At 40.0% G+C, this 22,928-nt stretch overlaps 2 protein-coding genes across 9 annotated transcripts in view; both read right to left on the minus strand.

The window, feature by feature from the left end:
* Positions 1 to 3: 3 nt before the first annotated feature.
* tpm2 (tropomyosin 2 (beta)) lies at positions 4 to 18,387 on the minus strand. 6 transcript variants are annotated; one of them, XM_084687486.1, is made up of 9 exons: positions 18,105 to 18,387; positions 15,601 to 15,726; positions 11,111 to 11,244; positions 10,656 to 10,773; positions 9,414 to 9,484; positions 8,602 to 8,677; positions 7,000 to 7,062; positions 6,754 to 6,823; positions 4 to 1,174 (listed from the first exon to the last, which is right to left on the minus strand). In XM_084687486.1, exons 1-9 carry the CDS (start codon positions 18,216 to 18,218, stop codon positions 1,092 to 1,094), a joined length of 855 nt encoding a protein of 284 aa, XP_084543612.1. In that variant the 5' UTR covers positions 18,219 to 18,387; the 3' UTR covers positions 4 to 1,091. The 6 variants fall into 6 exon arrangements, with proteins under 6 accessions (XP_084543612.1, XP_084543610.1, XP_084543613.1 ...); XM_084687484.1 differs by lacking the exon at positions 8,602 to 8,677 and adding an exon at positions 7,637 to 7,712 and having other exon boundaries at positions 18,105 to 18,383; XM_084687485.1 differs by lacking the exon at positions 4 to 1,174 and adding an exon at positions 4,505 to 5,668 and having other exon boundaries at positions 18,105 to 18,385.
* A 1,292-nt stretch (positions 18,388 to 19,679) lies between these two features.
* tln1 (talin 1) overlaps positions 19,680 to 22,928 on the minus strand; it is a 54,425-nt gene continuing 51,176 nt past the window's right edge. For all 3 annotated transcript variants that reach the window (XM_084686397.1, XM_084686396.1, XM_084686395.1), the window contains 2 exons: positions 21,398 to 21,523; positions 19,680 to 21,256 (listed from right to left, as the gene is read on the minus strand). In XM_084686397.1, coding sequence (XP_084542523.1) covers positions 21,122 to 21,256; positions 21,398 to 21,523 — 261 coding nt within the window. In that variant the 3' untranslated portion in view covers positions 19,680 to 21,121. The remainder of the gene's footprint in view (positions 21,257 to 21,397; positions 21,524 to 22,928) is intronic.

A 22,928-nucleotide genomic window follows, 5' to 3' on the forward strand; every position in this document is an offset into this window, starting at 1 on the left:
ATATCCATCTTGCTTTTAAACATTTATTTGCCATAAACAGAGTCTACACAGTTGATTGGGAAGTTTATATAATGGGTGATAAAAAAAGAACGAAAAGAATGAAAAAAATGTATTTCTAACCTCCAAAATTTGGAACTCTTTCCTCAAATTACAATGCTCATAGCAATAATCACTCACCAAAGAAAGTGACTGTATTTAAAAAGAGCTACATAATAAGATGAAAAAGAAACACAAATTATTGTTTTGAATTCATTGGGGGTTACTGAGAGAAGAAATGGTTAAATATGGAATTGCCAAATTCTATGTTACGGGAAGATGCTTGGCAGAGAGTACACTTCTCAATATGTGGAATTTGTCAATTCCACAAGCCTTTTTATTGACCAAATCAAAAGAATGAAATTTCCAAAAAATAGGCACAATAACAAAAACCGGGTTGCTGAAGTTGTTGTTTGAGGATATCAACAGTTTTAGAAATAATGTCTTCATTTAGCACACACTTTTATCCACAGGAATGTATAGCACAGAGGGGATTTGAATCTGCGACTTCTTGATCTGCAGTCAAATGCTCAAACCACTGGGTTATACGGTCTGTTGTACATTTAATATTCCAATACAGTGGGTAAAACAAAGACAACAAAGACAAACAACAAAGATTGCTGAAGAATGAAGCTAATTTAATCTTGATTCTTTACATCGACATTGACCCAATCGAAGTTGACCCAAACTTAAGACATGTAACATACAAATGTATAAATGTACAAATGTTCTGTTGCACAATGTTGTTTGTTTGCATTTACACCTGTAAACCCTATTCTACTGTAGTTAGTGAATTTGTGACTTGCATGTGTGCAAAAACACCTTATATAAGATGACTCATTTCTACTTTCTGCATCTTATTTATCTCAGCTTGACTATTATTACTAAACTACTACTAAAGCATAAAGATCAGTCACCAAGACCTTTAATAGGCAAGACTTTAATTATTTGTTTGAGTATGTATTAAAGAGGAAAGAGCCCCAATAAAGTGTAAAGCTTTTAAAATGTATCTTTCTCCTTGTGGCTCTTGTTCGTCAGCCCAGACAGAGCTCTGTTTATAGATTGTTGAGCTCCAGGAGGGTTTGGTCCAATGTCTGGTGCATGTCTAGGTTCTCTTCTTTAGCTTGAGCCAGTTTCTCTGGTGATGAGGAGGGAGACAAAGGCATACGTGAGCACCAACTTGAGCCAGGCTTTGTCTGGCTCAAAAATTACAATGGAATGTGACACAGTAGAATTGACAAAATACTTCACATACTGCATATTTATGTAAAATACGAAACAAAGTGATCAGTAGAAAGAAAGAAAAAAGGCGAGCAAATCTAAGGCTGTTGTAAAGATAACATGCAAAGTCAGATGAGGCAGGAAATTTAAAAGCCAGTCAGTCTACATCAAAAAGTGTGTCATCCTCGTTCCAGACTTCATTGAGGCCGGTCTGTCGTACTCTACTTGCTGGTGAAGTGCCATAGTAAGAGTTCCGGACCAATCCATTGAAATGAGGACAGTGCTTCCTGTGTCCGTAGAATGTCAGGTGATGCATTGGATTTCAGTGTGCACAATAACACTCTTACATAGAGGATAGCAGATTCAACTGGTTGTCATACTATTCAATAGGCCAGGTGAAGGTGGATAGTAGTTAGAGCAATGAGAGTAAAGCTAGTGCGAATAGAATTAGCACAAAATACTTAATTAGCCAACTACACAATCTAATTGCAATTGCACTAAATTCTCAAGGTAAAATTACTTCAATTTTCTTGAGGCCACTATGCAGTGAAGTCCAGGTATTTCAGTAAATACCCAAAGACTTCTAGTAAATTTGTGTCCAAGTGAAACTGAGATACTACTGTAAATAAATGGAGAACATTAACTAGGAAAAGGATAATGCACTTAAAGTGATTTAAGGGCTATACATATTGAGAATGGATGCTTCTTGAAAAACGAATCCTATATAATCCTAGGTAGAAAAAATAATGCACAAAACAGGGTAACTTCAAACCTTGGCAAAGCCTATAAAGTCACATTTGGTTAACTATCCATGCATAACAGTCTGAGCATAACGTTATAAAAAAAATACATTAAAAAAAACTCAAAACGCATTCATATTACACTTTCTCAAGTATGTCCATGTATCTGTTAGAGCAGCAGAATACCATGCATAAAATAAACAGCAGGTCTTTTTTTAATATACTTTCATGTGTAAACCTTAAAGATTTGTTCTTATTTCTTATTGTTAATGAACATTTACCGCATTGGTTTTCTTATTTAGAACTTTACTTCAGGCATTACGTGGTTAAAAACATAGCTGATTGTATGACATTCGAGATTGCTAAACTTGCTCTCGATTAAGCCCTCTCAAGGGTGACCAGTGGGACATGCACGTGAAATGTAAAATTTGTGATATTTCCATATTCTGACAAATTTGGAACCAAATATCAATGATTTGAGTCTACCAATGATTTTTTTTTCTTCCAATTATTATTGCTTTCATCCACATAAACACAAAACAAACATCCTGAGGTGTTGATCCATTGTCCCTTCAACAAACCAAACAAATCATCAGTTGGAATACATCTAATCAACCCTTTGCCTAAATATCCTACAGTACTTATAGTTGGTCTCTCTCAACCTTAAAATGAACTGTAACAACAGGTTCCAATATTTGTCAGAATGTATAGTGCACAATCATAATGGAATAGTGGAACAGTGGAAGCGGGTCTGCAAAAGCTTCAGCCTTAACAGCTGTTCAGCTCATTTAGAACAACCCTCAGTTCATTACTGAGTATTCGGTTTTTGTCCACTTCCTTGTGATAGCGATCTGTGGCGCCAGGAGAATCATAGAAAGCCAGTGTGAAGATATAGGAAAGGGGAGAGAAAAAGAAAGAGAAACAGGAAAAGTTAGTGCATTAAAGGTCACAAGGTAAAGGAAGACTAGAGAAAAAAGCTCCCCGCCCTTCAAAGAGGTACTGTACTTCACATTTCTTGGCTTGGTCAATTTACTTGACTTTCAGGAGAGCAAGGGCATTTGTTGCATGACATGGAGCAATAGTGGGACACTACATTCAAGCTTCCTGGCACTTTCATAATGGGTATATACACAGAAAACTCAAATAAGTATGGTTTGAATTGAGAACTAAAATTGTAGACTGATTGAATACACATATGTATCCATCATTAAACAAAATGACTATTTTGGCTAAATTTTATGTTTGAATTTAAACTTTTGTAATCAAACTATATTTGAGGCCTAGTCAATGGAAATGTAGATCCTATATTTAAAAAAATGATTGTGTTTCATCATTTGCAACAAAGGGACTGTAATGTTAAACACAATCACACCTTGTAGCACCAACCACTGGAGGAGTGCCTCAACAGATGAAGAGGAAGGTGAACTGAGGATGACTGATATGATCATTAAAAGTTGGGTTCATGTAAATAGTTTTAAACAGCTTTTAATGTCTAATTTAATGTTTTTGTTTCTTATTTTATATATCACATTTCAGTTATACTTTTAGTGTTCTAAAATGATTTTACAGGGTTTACAGAGTTTGTGCATCCAGAAGTCCAAAATGTGTTTACATATTCCCTTGTCTTGCAAAGGCATCACATATGGTCTACTGCAGCCATTGAGTAAACCAGTGATGGTCCAATTTGAATTTGTATGCATTCTTTCATAAAGCCGGTGTCCCTATTTTAGTATGCCGGTTGGGTGTATATATGGCGAAGCTATACTAATCAATTAAAGTTTTGTTTACTATATGTCGGGCACCTAGTTTAATTGTGATTACCTTCTTTAACGATTGCTCTGAAGGTATGTTTTAAATTGATTGGTTTAATTATTATCATTATGTATTGATTATCTTTCAGATAATAAACTATCATTTTGCATTTAAAGTTACACGTTCTCCTTGTACATATTTCTCACACTAAGGCAGTGAAAAGCTTGAGCTAGTTGGTTTGATACGGCTATTACTGTTTATAGACATACACTTCTGAAGTAGGTTTTAACTTAAGGCCTCTGAGTCTCTAACGGTTGGATTTTCCATGCTCTGAAGTTAATACAGTAGCCTCTGGGGGTCAGTTTACATACTGTGATGGTGGTTAAGTTCATATCCATAGTAGAGCTAAACGTCTGATTAGTGAAAAAGCTTACTTTAAGGTTGTTGCCCTGATACATTTTCACCTACATCAGAGATTCATGTTATTGATCGTTTAGTGCTCAAGGTTACAGATAACTTTGAAATGCACATTTCAAAATTGGAGTCTGATATTAACGAGTCAATCTCCCTGGCATCAAATCAAATAATTTTTCAGTCGGGCACAAGCACAAGCATCTCCAACTCTACATCTGCATGTAGAGTAACCCTAACCCTTTATTCGAAATATGGATCACAGAAATCATAGAGAAAGAATCACATAGAAATCATCAATTGAAAATTGAATCAAGAAGTTAAACACAAAGAAAACAGGAGTGTAAAGAGAAGGCTTTTGGACATTTATTACAGTGAGAGAAAGGAAAAGATACGAGAGTTGACATTAATACATAAATACAGAAGACAAACAAATTCTAACCCAGATCTTCTTGAGGTATCAATATTGTGAAAGACGAATCACAAAGTGGATGGCTTGTATACTAGGGGCCGTTTTGAAACTGTATGAGGATCGCTGAACAGTGCCAGTACCTCTGACACAACGGGAGAGGAACTAAAAGGAAAGGGGACGTGTCTCTCTGTGGAGTGCTCACAGCTTTATCCCTAAGGGTCTCAAGTTAGGGTCTCAATCTTGTAAACGTAGCATTAGCTTTTATGAATCCGATGTTTCTATTTAGAATTGTACCTTTCTCAACCAAGAGTGTTTTGCAATGGATTGATCGATCACAGTCCTGTCTGAATAGCTTGGGAATGGAAAAAAAAGACAGGAGAGAGAGAATGCGTGAACCACACGGTGCCCGTTGGAGGTGGACAGCATCAGAGAGGGAGGTGGACAGCATCAGAGAGGGAGGTGGACAGCATCAGAGAGGGAGGTGGACAGCATCAGAGAGGGAGGTGGACAGCATCAGAGAGGGAGGTGGACAGCATCAGAGAGGGAGGTGGACAGCATCAGAGAGGGAGGTGGACAGCATCAGAGAGGGAGGTGGACAGCATCAGAGAGGGAGGTGGACAGCATCAGAGAGGGAGGTGGACAGCATCAGAGAGGGAGGTGGACAGCATCAGAGAGGGAGGTGGACAGCATCAGAGAGGGAGGTGGACAGCATCAGAGAGGGAGGTGGACAGCATCAGAGAGGGAGGTGGACAGCATCAGAGAGGGAGGTGGACAGCATCAGAGAGGGAGGTGGACAGCATCAGAGAGGGAGGTGGACAGCATCAGAGAGGGAGGTGGACAGCATCAGAGAGGGAGGTGGACAGCATCAGAGAGGGAGGTGGACAGCATCAGAGAGGGAGGTGGACAGCATCAGAGAGGGAGGTGGACAGCATCAGAGAGGGAGGTGGACAGCATCAGAGAGGGAGGTGGACAGCATCAGAGAGGGAGGTGATAAAGAGGAGGAAAGGGAGCTTCTACAGAGTTGTCATGTCGTTCAGAGCCAGGTCAAGCTCCTCACTGAGGGCCTTGCCCTTCAGCTTTTGAGCGTACACCTCGTCTGCAGGGGGCATGGAAGGACAGAGGACAGAGACGCACAAGACAAGAAGAGAACAAAAGGAGATGAGCAGATTAAGAAATGGTTGAGGAAAGTAAGAAACTAAAGGAATGCTAAGAAAACAAAACAATTATAATTGATATGATCATGAAACATGTCTAAAAAGCTATCCGCAACAACCCACAAAACATCAAAGATGTAACACGCAACAAACCATTCCATTAAAATTCTGTCAAAATACAATGAAGTTAGTGTATCAGATCATGTATCCTCAATACAGATCAAACACGGTTATCACCACACGTGCATTTACTTAGCCAGAATTGCTGTTGCAAAATCTTAGTTTAGAGTCATGTTCTAATACAATCAAACCAGGTCCCTACCAACTCTGGTCCAAATCCACTCAAGGTTAGCAGGTCACAAAGACTTAAGCATATCATGAAATTCTACTTGCAGTGCAATCCACTCTAAAACACAATGCATGCACAGGGTGCCAAACTATTAACATTTTGCCAAAAATGTGTCAGTCAAACAAGTTTTGAGAAAAAGTCGATTTGAGTAAACAAGACAAAATGTTAATTAAAGTCAAGCACATTGCACATAAATTATCACTTTTTCCAGTTGGGTTTATTCCCTACCAGATTTATTCGATTACACAAAAAAAATCCATAAATGTTGTGACTGAAAATAGTGTTGCTAGAATATCCAATATTACGTAATCTGGTTTAAATCTGGTTTATTTACCAAAAAACTGTGGTCATAAAAAACTACAAATTATTAGATTGATTTCCATTACAACTTAAAGACAAACCTAGAATTTTGTGGTTTTTACAACATTTAAGTAATAATATACAGACTAAATGTGCCATATGGTTATACTAGAAAATTAGCGTGGCAAGTTAACTAAGATAAACCAATATAAAAATAGGTATGTAAGTTTTGCAACTGTTTTTCTTGCACCTTTGAGAGTAATAACAAGTCCATCATGCTTAGTGAGTCTGACGGTGCTGTTAGTGGCTTTACTACAGGGAAAATACAGATTCACACTAGAGAGGAGTGGCACTGAATAAGAGTGTTTTAAGACATACCTTCCAAATCATCAATGGTCTTCTCAAGCTTGGCCACAGACCTTTCAGCAAACTCAGCACGAGTCTCAGCCTGGAACGCAACAGAGCACACATTTTTCAAATTGATTTTCACCAGCAGCAAGAAGTGTCTGATTTTCCAAAATACATCCCCCCCCCAAGCCTAACCTGCATCTGAGTAGTTTATCCTTATTCTGTAAAATGGTGTAAGATTTTATTAAACTTTTACAAAGGAAGACACAAACTCACCTCTTTCAGTTTGTCGGTAAGGACTTTGATTTCCTCTTCATATTTGTCCTCCTTTTGTGAGTACTAGAAAAGAAACAACCAATAAGCATATTGACAAGTGAGCAAATCTTTGTCTTCCAACATATCAATCAATTAACCATATATACTCAAGACATTATTTAATGTGACCTACAGGACTGACACATTGAGGTACAAATGTCTTTGCAAAGCTACTGTGTATGCTGTAGAAGTCTGAGGAGCAGTTGTATTGAGAGAGCTGTTTTGAGAGAGCTGTTTTGTACAAAGAAAAGACAGGAGCAACTTGATAGTATTGAACCAGGCTAGTGCTCAAGTTGTAGCATATCTTGCTCTAAAGCCTCACCATGTTAGGGATTCCATTATTTTCTTTGCAACCCAGTATTCATTCAGAAATCAGTTTCTCGTCTTTTAACACAAGCCCTTGTCAATGCTAACTTACTACAGTATCCTTCAAATGTTAACATGTTAAAACGGTAGTAACGTCTACAGCGGCATGGCTACAATTAAGGCAGTTTAGGACAGTGTGTGACAGAGAGAGTGTGTGTGAGAGAGTGTGAGTGTGTGTGAATCTGTGTGAATGTTGCTAAACTACACTGTCTCTGAACAGCTTCCCTCCTACCTTCTCAGCCTGCGCCTCCAGAGACTTCAAGTTGTTGGTGACATTTTTCAATTCTTCCTCAAGATCACCAGATTTACTAAACAAATCCCGAAAGAGAGGTAGGGGAAAAAGAGGGAGAGGACAAGGAGAGAGAGCGAGTTGAGAGGACAGAGGAAAACCAATCCCCGCCAGAGGGAAGGGAGTGTGTTTGCAGAGTGCATGCCATAAACCACTTACCTGAAGATTTCAGTCCAATAACCTTTTAACTAGTATAAGAAAGGATCCTTGATGGACAGTATTGGACCATCGAAAACAGTTATGAAATATGTAAACAAACATATCTCTAAAGGACATTGACACTAGCCTGGCTGCCAGCCCAACTTCTCCCCGCCCACAAAAAAATGTGGTCGGGAAGTTGGGTCTGGAGGGTCTCGTATTGGGAACAACTACATAAAACCAGGATCTGGGCGGACCAATGAAATTGCCAGGGCGGGCTTTATACGATGATGGACAGATGATCAACAGTAACGTAATCAACAACGTCACGAAAGAGCCCTTGGGTTGAATTTGTTTTCAACAAACAACATATTACGTTGCTCTGATTGGTTGTAGGTTTATCCAATTGAGCGTAGAGGCATTTGTTTTACGAGTTCGGTTGAAACATGCCCCGTAGTCACAGCCCAACGGAGAGTTTTCAGACTCATATTCTGACTAGAATTATGAGTATGACAACGTCAGGCTACATTGACACATCAAGGATCCCCCTTCATGGAATATTGCCTTTATGATTTGTATGACATGATCCTCTTACATGAAATCAGTGGCAAGAAGACCCCAAAGAGTGCAAGTGAAGGGCACAGAGTCTGAAAGAAGTAGTGAAGGGTAAGCCAAAGGAAGGGTGGAGGACAAGGAGGTAGAGACTTGGAAGCAAGTCAGTATTTGAAATCAGGCCCTGAAGCTCCAGGAAGGGGGAGGGGCAGCTGTACCTCTTCCTCTCCGGACATCATGGACTTCATATTCTGGTCCATTAGCCTAAGCTCCTCCTCCAGCTCTCTGACTCGACTGGGTTAGTCCACAGCCAGGGAGGGGTCAGGGAGGGAGGGGGGCCAGAAACAGGGCAAGTCCCAGGTGGAGGGGTTGTGGACGTGGTGGTGGTGGTGTATTCAGGCATGCATTACATGAAACACAAGGGAGAGAACACACGCACACACAAACACACACACAAACACACACGCACACACATCCAGGTGCACACCTGTGGGTTAGTGTATTCCGTGTTCTCGCATTTCACACTTGGGGCGGTATGGTGGGGTTGGGGAGGTGTGTGGGAAAACTGAAACGACTAAAAGCAGCAGGTTGGAGACGTACATGTCCCAGGGCAAGGACACCTTCCCCCTCCACTGACACAAAGTGACTTGTGTATTATGTATGTCTATGGGACTACAACGGAATGGAGAAGCGTATTGTTTTCTGAGAATAGTTGAAAACCTCCCTGCAATGTGTAAATGAATGGGCCTGCTGTTCTTTAGTCCATTTCAGTCACTAAAACAGTCATGCGTCTTATAAACAGGACAGTGGGTCCATGCAATAATATCCCAACAATGGATTTCAGATTCACATTTCTGCTTGCCAAAGGCTACAGCATACTGTATTAATGATGGGTGAACCAACTCAAGTTGTCACAGCTGAATGTAATTGACATTTAAATATCAAACCACAGTACCATCAAATGGCGCATAAATAATACAGATTAAAAGGTTCTCAGTTTAGTGTTGATTGGATGAGGAGCTGAACTTACGCCTCTGCCACCTCAGCACGCTCCTCAGATCGCTCCAGATCACCCTCAAGGATCACCAGCTTACGTGCCACCTGCAGTCAGACAAACACACACGTGTTCAGGTACCATTTACAGTCTAGAGGTCCAATATAACAGAAAGGCCTAGCCCATTCACCAAACGGTACACTCATGTAAACAGGTGTATACAATTATACTTTAAAGGTGCATTATTGAACTTTTAACGGGATGGTACGTATTCTGTGGTGCCATCCAAGTGCCCATTATCAAGCATACAACCCCAATGGCATAACTATTCCATCTCCCAGAGTGCCTTTTAAAAGGGGAAGTGCAATTGAATGGCTGAGTGTTATTAGCTACTGAGTAAGTAGGAGAAGAAAAAAGGCCATGAATAACAGGGCTTGGACTGTGTAAGTCAATTAGCCAGCTTCTTCATCACAGTCTTCTTCTACAGTCACATCTATAGTCAGCCTATTCTTGCAGACTGAAATGCCAGACTCGCATGTGAATTCCAGAGACAAGCTAAGGTCCAAGCCATCTATAAACACATTACACTGGGAGAATGTGGAGTCAGTCAGACTCGCAGTCATCTTAGTAAAGGGAGGGAGTTTGTAATTAACTACTGGTGGGTGGCGTGTATAGTACTGTAGGAATAGTGCTGCTAATCTAAACAAGCTAGCTAGAAGGTGTCCTGTTGAGTGCTGTTGCGATGAACTGTGTCAAGCAATTGAACGTTACTTTATCTACAGTATGTATTATCTGTCTAAGGGGGTAAGTGTGAATAACTGGAATCATCTCATGTTTCATGTGATGTCTCATGTCATTCCTGAAGGCAAGGGCCTGTACAAAGGTTATTGCGAGTATGTAGTAGTATGAACTTTCAAAAGGTTATTGCAAGTATGAAGAGTCAGGAATGTGATGTTAGCTACAGATGATAGGCCTGTTCTGCTCTGCTACACCATATGTGGCAGGCAAACTTACATCTGGTTAACAGGCTGTCCAGTTAACCTAGGACATCTTTGAAGAAATACCTATGGGTGCTTATTTAAAAACACCTCATAAGAAAACCTATTGCACTATGGCAATGTTTTCAACTACACAGACAATATACACTAGCTGTAGACTTCCATGCTGAAATGGAGAAAAAACTTCCAAGTTGAGCTTAACAAACTTACAACCAACCTCTACAGGTTCTGAAGCAGCGCATCTCTAGTCTACCAAACACCAGAGCAGAGGAAGACCCACCTCCTCATATTTGCGGTCAGCCTCCTCAGCGATGTGTTTGGCCTCCTTCAGTTGCATTTCCTGGATCTCCATCTTCTCCTCATCTTTTGATGCCCGGTTCTCTATGACCTTCATTCCTCTGGAGGCCAGAACAAAAAGGTGGAACAATTTCGACTTGTTGTTAACAATTAACAATTCCTCTAGTGACACAAATGGCGCGTACTGTACATAGAGATTCTACTGAAAGGGCTTCCAAAGATTCATGGGGAGTGGTCTAAGTAATTATCCCCTTTAGTATCGTATTAGGTAAGGTTTGATTCCTTTTTTTTCTCGACACTTACATACGTGAGGAGGAAACAAATAGAAGCTAGCTTTACTACAGTAAAAAATTATAATAAAGCAGCTGGATCCTGACACAGCCTTAGATTAGATCTGACATGAGTTAAGTAGGCCAGAACAAGAGATGAAGGTCCCACCTCTCGCTTTCATCTGCAGCCTTCTCGGCCTCCTCCAGCTTCTGCAGCGCTGTGGCCAGTCTCTCCTGGGCCCTGTCCAACTCCTCCTCAACCAGCTGGATACGTCTGTTCAAGGATGCCACCTCGGCCTCTGCCTGTGAGGGTTACAAACAGTCAGAGAGGATAGACAGGAAAGCACCAAAGGGAGACTGAAACATACCTGCTTAGAAAAGTATTTGATGCCATGTCAGAGAAGGTGTAGGTGTTTTGTGCTATAAAGTTCTTTGTGAGGGTGTGTGTAATATGTTCAAGTTATGGAGTAGAGTAGGTCAATCGTTATTTAACCCCTCAACTGTACTGAGTCAACAGAGACAAACATCTACTACATGTTTTGCACAGGATGAGTTGTCTGCTTCATGTATTTCTTGGGAAGTGATTCTATAATTAATCATTATTAAATGGGGTCAAATGGACATATCCTTATACAGTACGACTGTCACACTGTGTTGGCAATTAATTATTTATTGAGTTTGAGCTGGTCTGTTTAAGTCAGTCTAACCTTAAATAGACCAATTTTGGGTTTTCCAACTGTTCAATTTTTGCAGCATTTTAGATAGATAGGTATAGATACATTCATACATTTTGTATGGAAACAGTTACAGCATGTAAATGTTTTTGGACAACCTTTTTTTAAGCAAGTGGGATGGCAAATAAGTCTGGAAAAAATCCAGCACCGGTAACTGGAGGAGGAACCTTGATGCAAGTGTATTTGTCCAACGATAATGGCCCTGACCTTGTTAGTCGTACCGACCTTCCACCAAAAAATATCAGACAGAAGTCAGCCCTTGGATACGCGTTCAAATGACTAAATCAAAATAAATATATTGGTCCCAGCAACATGAAACATTGTACAAAACATTCCGTTTGCAGATCAAATGTATATTTTCCCTTACTAGTTTAATCAGGTGGACACTGATCAAGCAGCAAGCAAGTCCATGAGTAGCTGTAGATCACTGAGATGATACTACAATCAGACAAACAAGCATTCCATGTTTCCCAGAGGGATATTGATGGCAAAACAAAAGAACCACTGTCCCCTCTCCCCACTTCTTACCACTACCGTACCTAATTTCTCAGCAGAAGACAACTAACCAGACCCCACACACACACATACACACACACACACAGACACACACTTTCTATCAAATCCCAGAAACTCAGGAATGCTGTCCACAACATATGAAACCATTCACCCTGTTTAATACCTTACTTAATTAGCTTCTTTTAGTCAAAAAATCATACAATATTCCAGGCAAATGACCAAAGATCACCATTTCTCAAGAACTTCTAAGGTCTCTATATAGATTATTAGGCTACATGACTGAGAACAAGAATATAATTAAACATTGTTGGTCAAAGTTAAACTAGGCCCCTAACTTTACTATTTTCCTAATTGCAGAATGTGTGGATGTATGGTCAAATTCCCATGGCAGGCAGGCAAACAGAGGTTGAGGTCCAGCTGTCGTGTTAATGGGAGAGTGACTCAGGGTGGGCTGTATGCTTTGACCCAAGGCTGTTTCCCTTCAGCTGACTAAAGTTTGGAAATAATTAACCTTCTGTACCCACAGAAACAGAGAAAGAGAGCAAAACAGAGACTGAAAGAGATGGGGAAGGGAGGGAACACGTTATCCTGTTTAAAAGAGCTGGCTTCAGCAATATTTCCAATTATCTGAAGATGGTTGAATAACCTATTAATAATTTAATGTTTAGTTTAACAGATTATTATATTCAGTTATAGACCTGTAACAACATACATTCATACATGTATTCTTACAGAGCACCTCACCCATGTCATTTTGACACGAAGGGAGATCCATTTAACTCTGAGGTGTCTTAATGCAAAAGGAGGCACACTTCCTGTGTCAGCCTTAGACCTGTGTCCTCTTGATGTATGTTAGTACTTGCCAATCTATATTTTCATTCTAAATTAATACATGTAATGTTATGATAATTAACACCACTCAGAAATAGTATATTACACGTGTTGTGCAATAACGTGAAGTTTAGAAGCCACTCGTTTGGGTGCATTTGTGGCCAGCACCCACAATTGTCCAGATAATGGAACTTCTTAATCTTGTAGCCTAAATGTATGTAGTCCTATATTATACACTGCGGCTCATTCGCACAAAGCGTAAATTACACTTTCTCTGTCGCAGTAGCTATATTAACTGAGGAATGTGGCATTTGCCCTCGACAGAGACAATGTTGCTGAATAAAATTTGAGGATGTATTTCCACATTGTATGTGAAAAATTGCAGCGCTTATCCATCGAGTCGAATAACCCGGTTTTATTCCTGATATCTTACCCTTTCTCTGGCCTGTCTCTCCACATCCACCTCTCCTTGGAGCATTTCAGCACGGTCCTCCGCATCGTCCGCTTGTTGCTGAAGAGTCTGAATTTTTCTTTTCACGGCTTCAATTGATGTTAATCCTGCCATTGTAAATGCTACTAAAAACAATGCAATTTGTAGCGATGAAAGATAAGACTGCTTTGAATTTGACTTTATAGCAGTGCCTCTAGCGTCAGCGGTATCATGGAATTGTAGAGGAACACAGCGTTTTATATCCACCAGTATCAAATTGGCACAATACCTGTGCAATATTTATTTGCCGTTTGCATCCATATGCAACACGCGAATATTACGTGTCAGGTGTAACTTGCTTGCTTACCTCTTCTTACTACAACTGCTATGCCGTTGGAATTTAACGGAGAGGCACAAAAGTTACTATTTTCCTTTCTCCGCCTCCTCCTTTATCTTTTTGCCGAATGATGTCACAGGCCGGCCGCTTTTTAAAGGAGTAGTGGTCTAGATAAAAACTTAGTTCCACGTTATACTGTGGTCGACGGTCAACCCGTCCATCATTAGGCCTAAATGTTTTTGCTGTAGGTGGACTCAAGTTAATAACGGTAGTCTTGAGTTGTAGTCTTGTTCATTAGCTTAAACTTAAGCTTTTCTGGAGGATATTTGAGTAGGCTAATGTGAGATGCTCTGTAACATAGCCTACATTGACGAGATACAGTGTCTCATAGGGGTTGTCTTTATACCTTACATTTTGTAGTAGTGAGGATGACTATTGATATTTAAACTGGGCAATTTGCAGGCCACATTTCTGACTCAGATGCAATGACCAACTCAGTGTGGTACTGTAGGATTTATGATAAAAGGTCCAGAATTGGTTAGAGAAGTGTGTACCTGGACGTTTTCTTGTAAAGTTTGTTATGCATATTGTGACAAAAAATCTTGTCCAATGACACATACCACAGAATGATTTATAGTGTAAAAATACAATGTAACTACATGTACTTAAGAGTTTACAACTGCTGCTATGGAATGATAGGGTGTAAATCCTGCTTTTAGATAGTCTGCAATTGTTTTAGGGACAACCCATCCTGTAGAACAGTAATATCATAACTGTGAGCTGCTTGGACATCATGTTAACACACAACACTAAAGCTTGGTCGCCCTCATGTGCAGATCAGTGACAGTGACACAGTAATCAAAGGAAGCCGATCAAGTCGAAGCACAAGTTCATCAAATTCATTTGAAAAGCCAACATTTGCCCCAAGGTGCTGACAAGCTTTATGACGTGTTGATAGAATCTGATACGGGACGGGTTTGGCACTTTCTCCTCTGCAGCTGTCGACAAGCGAGTGTGGTTTCCACAAGGACTGATTGAGGGGCGGTTGGGGCTGTCACACGTAAGTCTCTGGTTTAGCATTACCAGTGGTTACATGGTTAAGGTTACAATTACATTCATATTTTTGTTTAGATGGGGAAAGGGAATCTGATTTTACTTAGTTCAACTACCACCTGGACCTGGAAGTGTGCTCTGGGGAAGTTGGATTAATGTCACATGTTAATATCGCTCTCCCAAATTGTGAAATTAAAGTCTCCTCCCTATAAAAATAAGATTATCGAGTAGTGGAGTTCTCTGTAGGACAGGCACAGAATGTGCAGTGCTGTTTTATACCACAAGAGGGAGACATCATATCATATAGGTGTAAAAGTGTCCTGCTTGCAGCTATATTTATCCAATAATTTTATGTGTACATTTTTGCAAAGTGTAATTTACTAGTACACTCTAATGACAGCAATAGTGAAATTGAGAAAATATACTTGCGGTAGGGCTTGGAATCCTTGTGTATATAGCTCCAAATTAAATAGTTTGACAGGTCATTGTTTGGATAGGCTTAGACTACTTATATCAGTATTGTTTAGAGTAGACGCAGGGTTGGTGGGTGACATTTTAAGTCAAATAGTATTAAAATAAACAAAAAAAGCTGAAGAGCACCACTGCTCCTTTTTCTATTCACTCGTCACTGACGAACTCCATATCCCTTCAGTTTGTCCATGTTTGTAAGTTTGATGGACAAGTAAATGGCTAGGGTGGGATGTTGTGAGATGTTCTGATGTTATGACGTCACTTTGGTCTCTCCCCGTGTCACTTACGTCTGTGGCCTTCTTTTCTGCCTGCTCCAGCTTCTCTTGGGCATCCTTCAACGACTCAGAGTATTTATCCAACTCATCCTCCACTCCCTTCAGCTTTTTCTGGAGGCCCAGCAACTCCTCTTCCAGCTAGCACACACACCAAGAGCCACACATGTACAACGGCACACACACAACACAAACACCAGGAAACGTCAGTGATCATTTTCAAGTTACTTTGGACTTTTGTTATTAAAAACATACACCAAGTATTTTTATAGATTTTTTTAATCAATTTATCTTTTTTAATAATAACTGCTATCTGATCATATTAAGCATAATACACATATAATTTCAGATATTCATATAATACATTTCCCTTGTTCCATTGGGTCCATTGAAGGTTACCCCATCCTCCAGTCATGAGTCCTGCTATAAATCTACTTCTAGTGGCAGCTTGTTGGCATCTAGTGTTATGGAAGGTTAGGTGGGGGCCAGGGGGGAATCTGTCACTGTCCCCCTCAGAGAGTCCACAGAGTGACTGTGGACTACAGCTGGCGCTGTACCTTCTCCCCTTTCAACAGGCGTCAAATACAGTCCTGCATATTATACACAGCCCGGTTAGATGAGGCCTAGGGCACAGCCCACTCTCAGAAAAGTAACCACCTATTTATTGTACTCTGGTGACACAAGCAGATATGCTACTGTATATGGTCTTGCGCCTGCTAATGAAGGATAATGGATGAAATGCGCTGGCCATACACCATATAAAGCCACGGTCATGTAAAGCGTTTATTATAGACAATTTATATCTCATTTAATCTTTAACAAGGTGCACTACAACTTAATAAGAGCTTTTTGAGAGAGAATGACCTCAGCTTTGTCCTAATAAAAAGCCTATTGTGAATGACAATGCATGAACTCTCCCCCCCCCCTCCCCCCCATGTCATTATTTTATTATAGCTGACAGATTTTGACAAGCTTTCAGGCTTCGACTATGCGTCTGCATTGTAGCTTCTGGGTCAGAAATAGCTCCTCTAGTCCCTGGGACATTCTCATCCCAGACCTGGCACTGGATTGGTTCTATGTGGTTTACAGGGGGTGACATCTCTGACCCTGGACCCAGCTGTGACCCCTTCTTTGTAAGACAACAATTCAAAGAAGGTGCAGGTCTTTAAACTGTTCACATAAATAGACATGCCAGTATCAAGGCTGCAGTGAAGACAAATAGTGGTGCTGGTATAGGAATAGACCCAAGGTGTGTTCTTCCAAAACAAATACTTGTTAAGGCAGTGGTGTTATTTATAGACTCCATATGTTGCATGCTGAGCCCATCAATTAAATGCTTGGGTGGAGTGTGATGAAAATGTGTTGACTTGAGATCAGTAGTCTCCGGTGTCTAGTAACAAAACCCAAACCATTTTACTTCACTCTATTTCCAGAATTCCCAGTCTAGAACTGATTGTATTGCCTTGGTATTGCAAACACACCAGAGACAAAGCAAATCTTCAGGGGTTTCTGGTCCCCTATCCACTGGAGGCTTTTGTTTCTTGACGACTAAATGGAAGCGGGAACTCAAAGCAATATCTATTTATATTTGTCTGCCATGGAAAAAAACAATAAATACAATAATGAAGTGACCCAAGTATTAACTATTTTATCTACAGCAACAGCGCAGCCACCTTTAGCTGATGAATCTGAGGTGTGGCCAGGCTTGGACTACACATGTTAAGACCTCATATCATGTAGACCTGACTTTCCGAAGTGCAGCAAGTTCTGTCCCCTTAAAATCAAAGAATGTCAAGTTTAGCCGTATTTCCCCCCATCGATATCATAGTGTTCTTGACTATTCAAAGGATAAAGTAATTGTCATCTGTTGCTGTCTCCACTGATGTCAGTTCTGTATAATCGCATTAGTTTTAGGGATAAAGAAGAATGTGGAAGGTCCAACTAAATGATCTCCTCTCAGAGCAAATTGTAATGAAGTTGAGAAACTAAAGCATCCTTTATGTTGGATATGGTCATTAGTTAATTCCATGCCAGTAACTCTCCACTCCCTTAACTGTAGATGTACCATCCCAAATGAGGTTGGATGTAGAATGTCTCTCCTTCACACTAGGCTCAGCACAATTCTGAGAATGAACTTAATAAGCTTGTGCCCACTCATTAGTGTGCTTTGAGTCAGGGAAACTAGCACTGGCTAAATAACCTCAAACGGTCCAGACTGATAAGTGTGGGCTCTTGGTGTCACTTGAATGGCTATTTGGCTTACCTATCAATCTACATAAGGGACTGATGCACAACCCTGAATGAGTCTATCTCAATGTTTTGAAAAGTCCATACATAAGCAAGTGCTCCTCAAAAGCAGGAGCAATAAATCACTTTTCATGCACTTTCTTTTTTTTTTTTTTGGGGGGGGGGAGGATTTCAACTGTAGCCTTGTCATGAAGGGAGGTGAATATCAACCATAATTAATGCAAAGATTTCTTGCATCCAGTGTGAAGAACTGTCCTACAGTGTTCCCATACCTGTTTGCATTTGTCCTCTGCCCCCTTTTTGTCTCCCTCAGCTTGTTCTGCCCGATCAATAGCATTCTCCTTATCCAGTTTCAACATCTGCATTTTCTTCTTGATGGCGTCCATGGCTGCTTTTGGTGTTTTTTCCTAATACCAGACGAAAAGGGATAAGAGTAGGGAGTTTAGACAGACGCGCACGAGCCCCAGAGACGCAGATGACCGTAGTGCACAGGAGCAGCAGCACACGCCGAGTGATGAGCCAAAGCTTGTCCTGTACTGGGTAGGGAGGGAGGGGAACGTGGAATTCTCAGCAAAGGAGTCAAGACTTTTTTGGAAAGTTCAGTTAGGTCACTTTGAATTGTCAGTGACGTCGTGCGCCAAAGCATTGGCTTGTAATTGAGCGCAGATATTTTGTCCATCTTTGGGAGTGTCTCATCTTATCCGTCACCGTGGTATAATATTTTTTCTAAAGTATATTTGCATTTGTAAATATATTTTAGCACTTTATTCAAAGTGCTTTATTCAAAGTATAGATTTGATACCACTTTTTAAAAGGTTTTCACATAAATCTTATCCGTGATCCATATGTATAGATATGAATCTATCATTACGCACGATGGTTTAACAGTTCCTTTAGACGAAATCCCCGTGGCCCGAAGTCTGTGAGACTCAGAATGGAATACGACGTTCCAAAACGTCGGACAGATTTTCTCTGTTATCTGGTTGATAGTCACGCAGTTTGTCTTCAAATAGTAATTTTCAAATGAACAGAATTGCGTTCATGGATTTTTCGTAAGAAGAAATACTCGTAAGAGCACTATCACAAATAGTAAATTGCAGATGGAAGATTTTAGGGAAGTTAACATGTGACTGTTTAAGTTAAATACCTAAGCAGCTACAGCTACACGTCTAAAATATTGTGTTTATCCTACTAATTATGGTTATGAGAAAATTGAACTGATATAATATCGCAGTTGATTTCATAAAAAAATAAATCTAAACCTCCCGAGGGCCTATTTTAAGAAAATGTATGTGAATGAGCAAACAGTAGCCTATGCCAAGAAATCATGTATGGGTATCGTTATTAAATACACAAACACTGTATTTTAAGTTCAGGAAAGAAAGTTGGTGAACTTTTTAACTAATTCCCATTTTCAATCCAACAGCCCAAATTCAAAATGGATTATAATACACAGATATTGCATTTACTTATTATGATTATTATCCGATACTGGAACCTCATGTGAATACACTAGATATGAACCTGAGTACATCTAGAGTTCCTGCACAGGTCTGAAGTAACACACTAGGAGCAATCCATCAGGTACCTCTGCTGCTCACTTTTCACTTTTTTAGAGTAGAAAAGAAGAGTATGGTCCACTGCTGAATTATCATTCACTCATTAAAATACATATTGGTGTTGTAATATGAGCTTGGGAGAGTGACAGTAGACACCAAGCCACCAGGTACCGAACATGACTACCTCACTGTACTAAGATGTTTGGTGTAGCAGAAAAGAAAAGTTGTTTATTTTGAATTCAGGCTGCAGAGTTGAAAACAATTAATTATTCAAAAGGGTTCACAAACTTTTGAAACTGTACCTTTAATATTTTATTGAGATAAACAAATGCGAGAAACATTTTGTAAAAGAGTGAATTTATATTTTGTTAAGTTAAACAAATGGATAAGTGCACTTGATGATGGAAAAGGTTAACAGTTACACATTACTGTAAAATACATTAAGCAGGCACTTTTTGATGCATTGATATGTTGAACAGACAAAAGGTTACATTGAAGCCCGTGAAAATGTGAAATAGGCAGCTAAATCAAGAAAAATAATTACTCATAAGAAACATAGAACGTGGGTACATATTCTTCTACCTCATTGCTATCATACGATTGTGCTGTAAAGAGGATTTCATCCAAAATATACTGTATATTTTAATTTGTTTCTCAAAATGTACTGGTTTCAGTTGGTTAGGTCTATTTGACACATAACAGTTAACAATTTAACCACTCAATAGCACCAAAAGAAACATAGCATTATTGATTGAAAAATACAATGTCTTGAAGAAAGAAAAAAAATATGGCTTTACGAGCTTCAAACAAGACAGCTTGCCAAACAGAACCGATGATCTCCAAACGTTGACAAACAAATCACTTTATTAACATACACATAATAGAATAATAGAAGATACCATTGGTAACACATTTCATAGCTTTATTTATCTTTAAAAAATGATATGTTTTTATTCGTTCTATTAATTTTTCATCGCAGTAAATCATTGCACCTCTGGTCCAAATTGCATCAAAATGCAGTTACTGTAAATGTCCTTGGTTCAGATAAAGAGCACCTGACAAACCCCCCATATTTGAGTTGAACTGTCGTCTTTGGAACATGACCAGACCCACACTCGTTCATGGCAATCACACCACTATGTTTCATGATATAGCTAGTGGACAGTTTAAATCATTGAGCAGTCAGGTATGACTTCTTAACACTCTTACCCACCCACAGCAGTACTTTTGGTGGCTGCATTTTTCTAATTAAAAACACAGCATAGATACCTCCAACCAGATGGTCATTGTGCTCACTATAAAAATAGTATTGCTCTAGCAGTGAAGGAAAATATATTTTTTGTTTGCGACAATTTATTGAGTAAAAAGAGTGTAGATGCTGGGCAGACATGCAATCTAGATATAAGAGCCAGCCTAAAGGACCTTACTATTGCATTATTAACATAGAAACTATGAAAAGCGCAGTTACCTCTAGGACTTGCACATATTTTTTGCATAATCCAAAAAACAATCAGTGGCACTGTAATAAGGCTCTTGAAAGTGACAAACTAAGAAAAACACATTGAAAATAGACAACTTTCACTTTTTACCCCAATAATTTCTTTAATTACTTTGCCCAATATTGCTCTTTAAAGCATAACACTATATAGTTTCTCTAATAATAGCCCGGGCGAGGCCCTGATCATCTGATTTGTCTCCGCTGTGTGTCTAAAAAGTGTGTGTGTGTGATCTCACTGCTCCTGCCCATCATCTCTAAGCTCTGTGGGCAGGAACTTGTACTGCTGCTGTCTGATATGTGCCAGCCTCTTCCTGGCTTCATCCAGCTCTCTCTCCTTCCTCAGCATCTCCTCCTGAGCAGCAATGATCTGCAACAAAACACAACCTAATGAGCTTTCACAAACTCAAAATGGATGATAGACACCCCAAACTGTGCAAGTAAGATTGCACATGCAATCTTAGAACAGAGTATTTGATTCTAAGGATAATTATGAAACTCAAGGACTTACCTGGGCAATACCGCCCACCATTTTGCTCTTAACCACAACAGCCTGATCATCTTGGGCATCGAAGGCTGCTTTCTGAGCTGCCTTCACCAAGTTATCTGAGGCCCTCTTCACAGCGTTTCCTGCAGCCTGTGGAAGATCAGAATGGTTAAAGGGAGCCATGACCAGCGAACCAAAGAATATTTGAATGGGGCCTAGACATCTGTCTGACAGTCAGGGATTCACTTGAATGGAACTTATTTTGTGCTCTGGTTAGATATTACCTGGATTTCTATGGGTTTGGGGAGATGAGTTAGGTATTTACAGAAGTGTACAGCCTTGGTGACTGACGCACACAGTTAGACTTAAGAACATGACTAATCCACTCCTCGTTCGCCCCTGGAAAGGAAATGTCAGCCCCTACCAAAGCCAGACGAGCAAACCAAAACACTCTTTCTCCCCTCTCTGTACTTGAGGAGATTACTTTAAAAGGCAAGAAAGCTGCTCGTCGTAGCTCACTTGAAGCAAAACATACATCTCTGAGAGACTCTCTTGGCGGCGCATTGCAAACAAGGAGTCAGATTTTTTTTCTCCTTTTGAGGCTTTGCTAAGAGAAAGAAGCGCTGCACTGGCAAGGGCACCACTAGGCTGCCTTTGTTAAATTCCCCGGCTCCTGATTTATGTGATGCTGGAATGTGACTGTTCGCCTGCCTTGACATAAACACACAATGCTAATTCAACCCTCTCAGATACTTAACAGCTGTTCATGGGTACAAGACACAAGGTCGGTGCTCGCTGTTTTAAGTGAGGAAAGTCTCAGTTTGGATAAAGATTGGCACTCTATGGACACTCACCTCAATGTAGGCTGATGCCTTACTGGGCCTGGGATCACATTTCCCATAGCCCCCCCTTTCTCTCTGCCTTTCCTGTCACACTTCACTTAAAAACTATCCAATAAAGCATGAAATATTTTAGCGGTGGGTGAAAAAGTTGATTCACTTATGAATTTATCTGATATCAATTAAGTAATATGTATGTGAGGTTGAGTATGCATGGTTTTTATGCGTTCGCACCTTTATAAATGAGGTCATGCACCTTGAGGCCTTGTTGCTTGCTTTCCTACAGGTACACTGTTGCACTTTTGACGTTCAGGTTTAATTGTAACTTGTTTAACTACATGCTCTTATATTTCTTTCCATTGACACTTATTTTCTTTTCACAATGTATGCTTCATGTTTTGGCTACCCACAATGTTTTTGGGGCTATCTCATTGTTTATGATCATTGACCTATGCACTTTTGTAAAGCTCTCTTGGAAATTGCTTTGGATAAAGCTTCTGCTAAATGAATTAATGTAATGTTGAGGAGGCCTAATCACACTTCTTTCCAAAAGGGAATGGACTCGACGACCGTAGTGTGCAAATTCTTTAGTGTTGCGGAAATCATAGACAGAGGCTAAAGTTTCTAGCAGCGGATTCAACATCTCAAGTCTATGTACTGGATGATGGTATAAACAAATGGGAATGACCTCCGTGGCAGCTGCAGGCTCTGAGAAG

This window comes from Hypomesus nipponensis, chromosome 22 (genome assembly GCF_054491055.1).
Source record: "Hypomesus nipponensis isolate SF chromosome 22, ASM5449105v1, whole genome shotgun sequence".
Lineage (NCBI taxonomy): Eukaryota > Metazoa > Chordata > Actinopteri > Osmeriformes > Osmeridae > Hypomesus > Hypomesus nipponensis.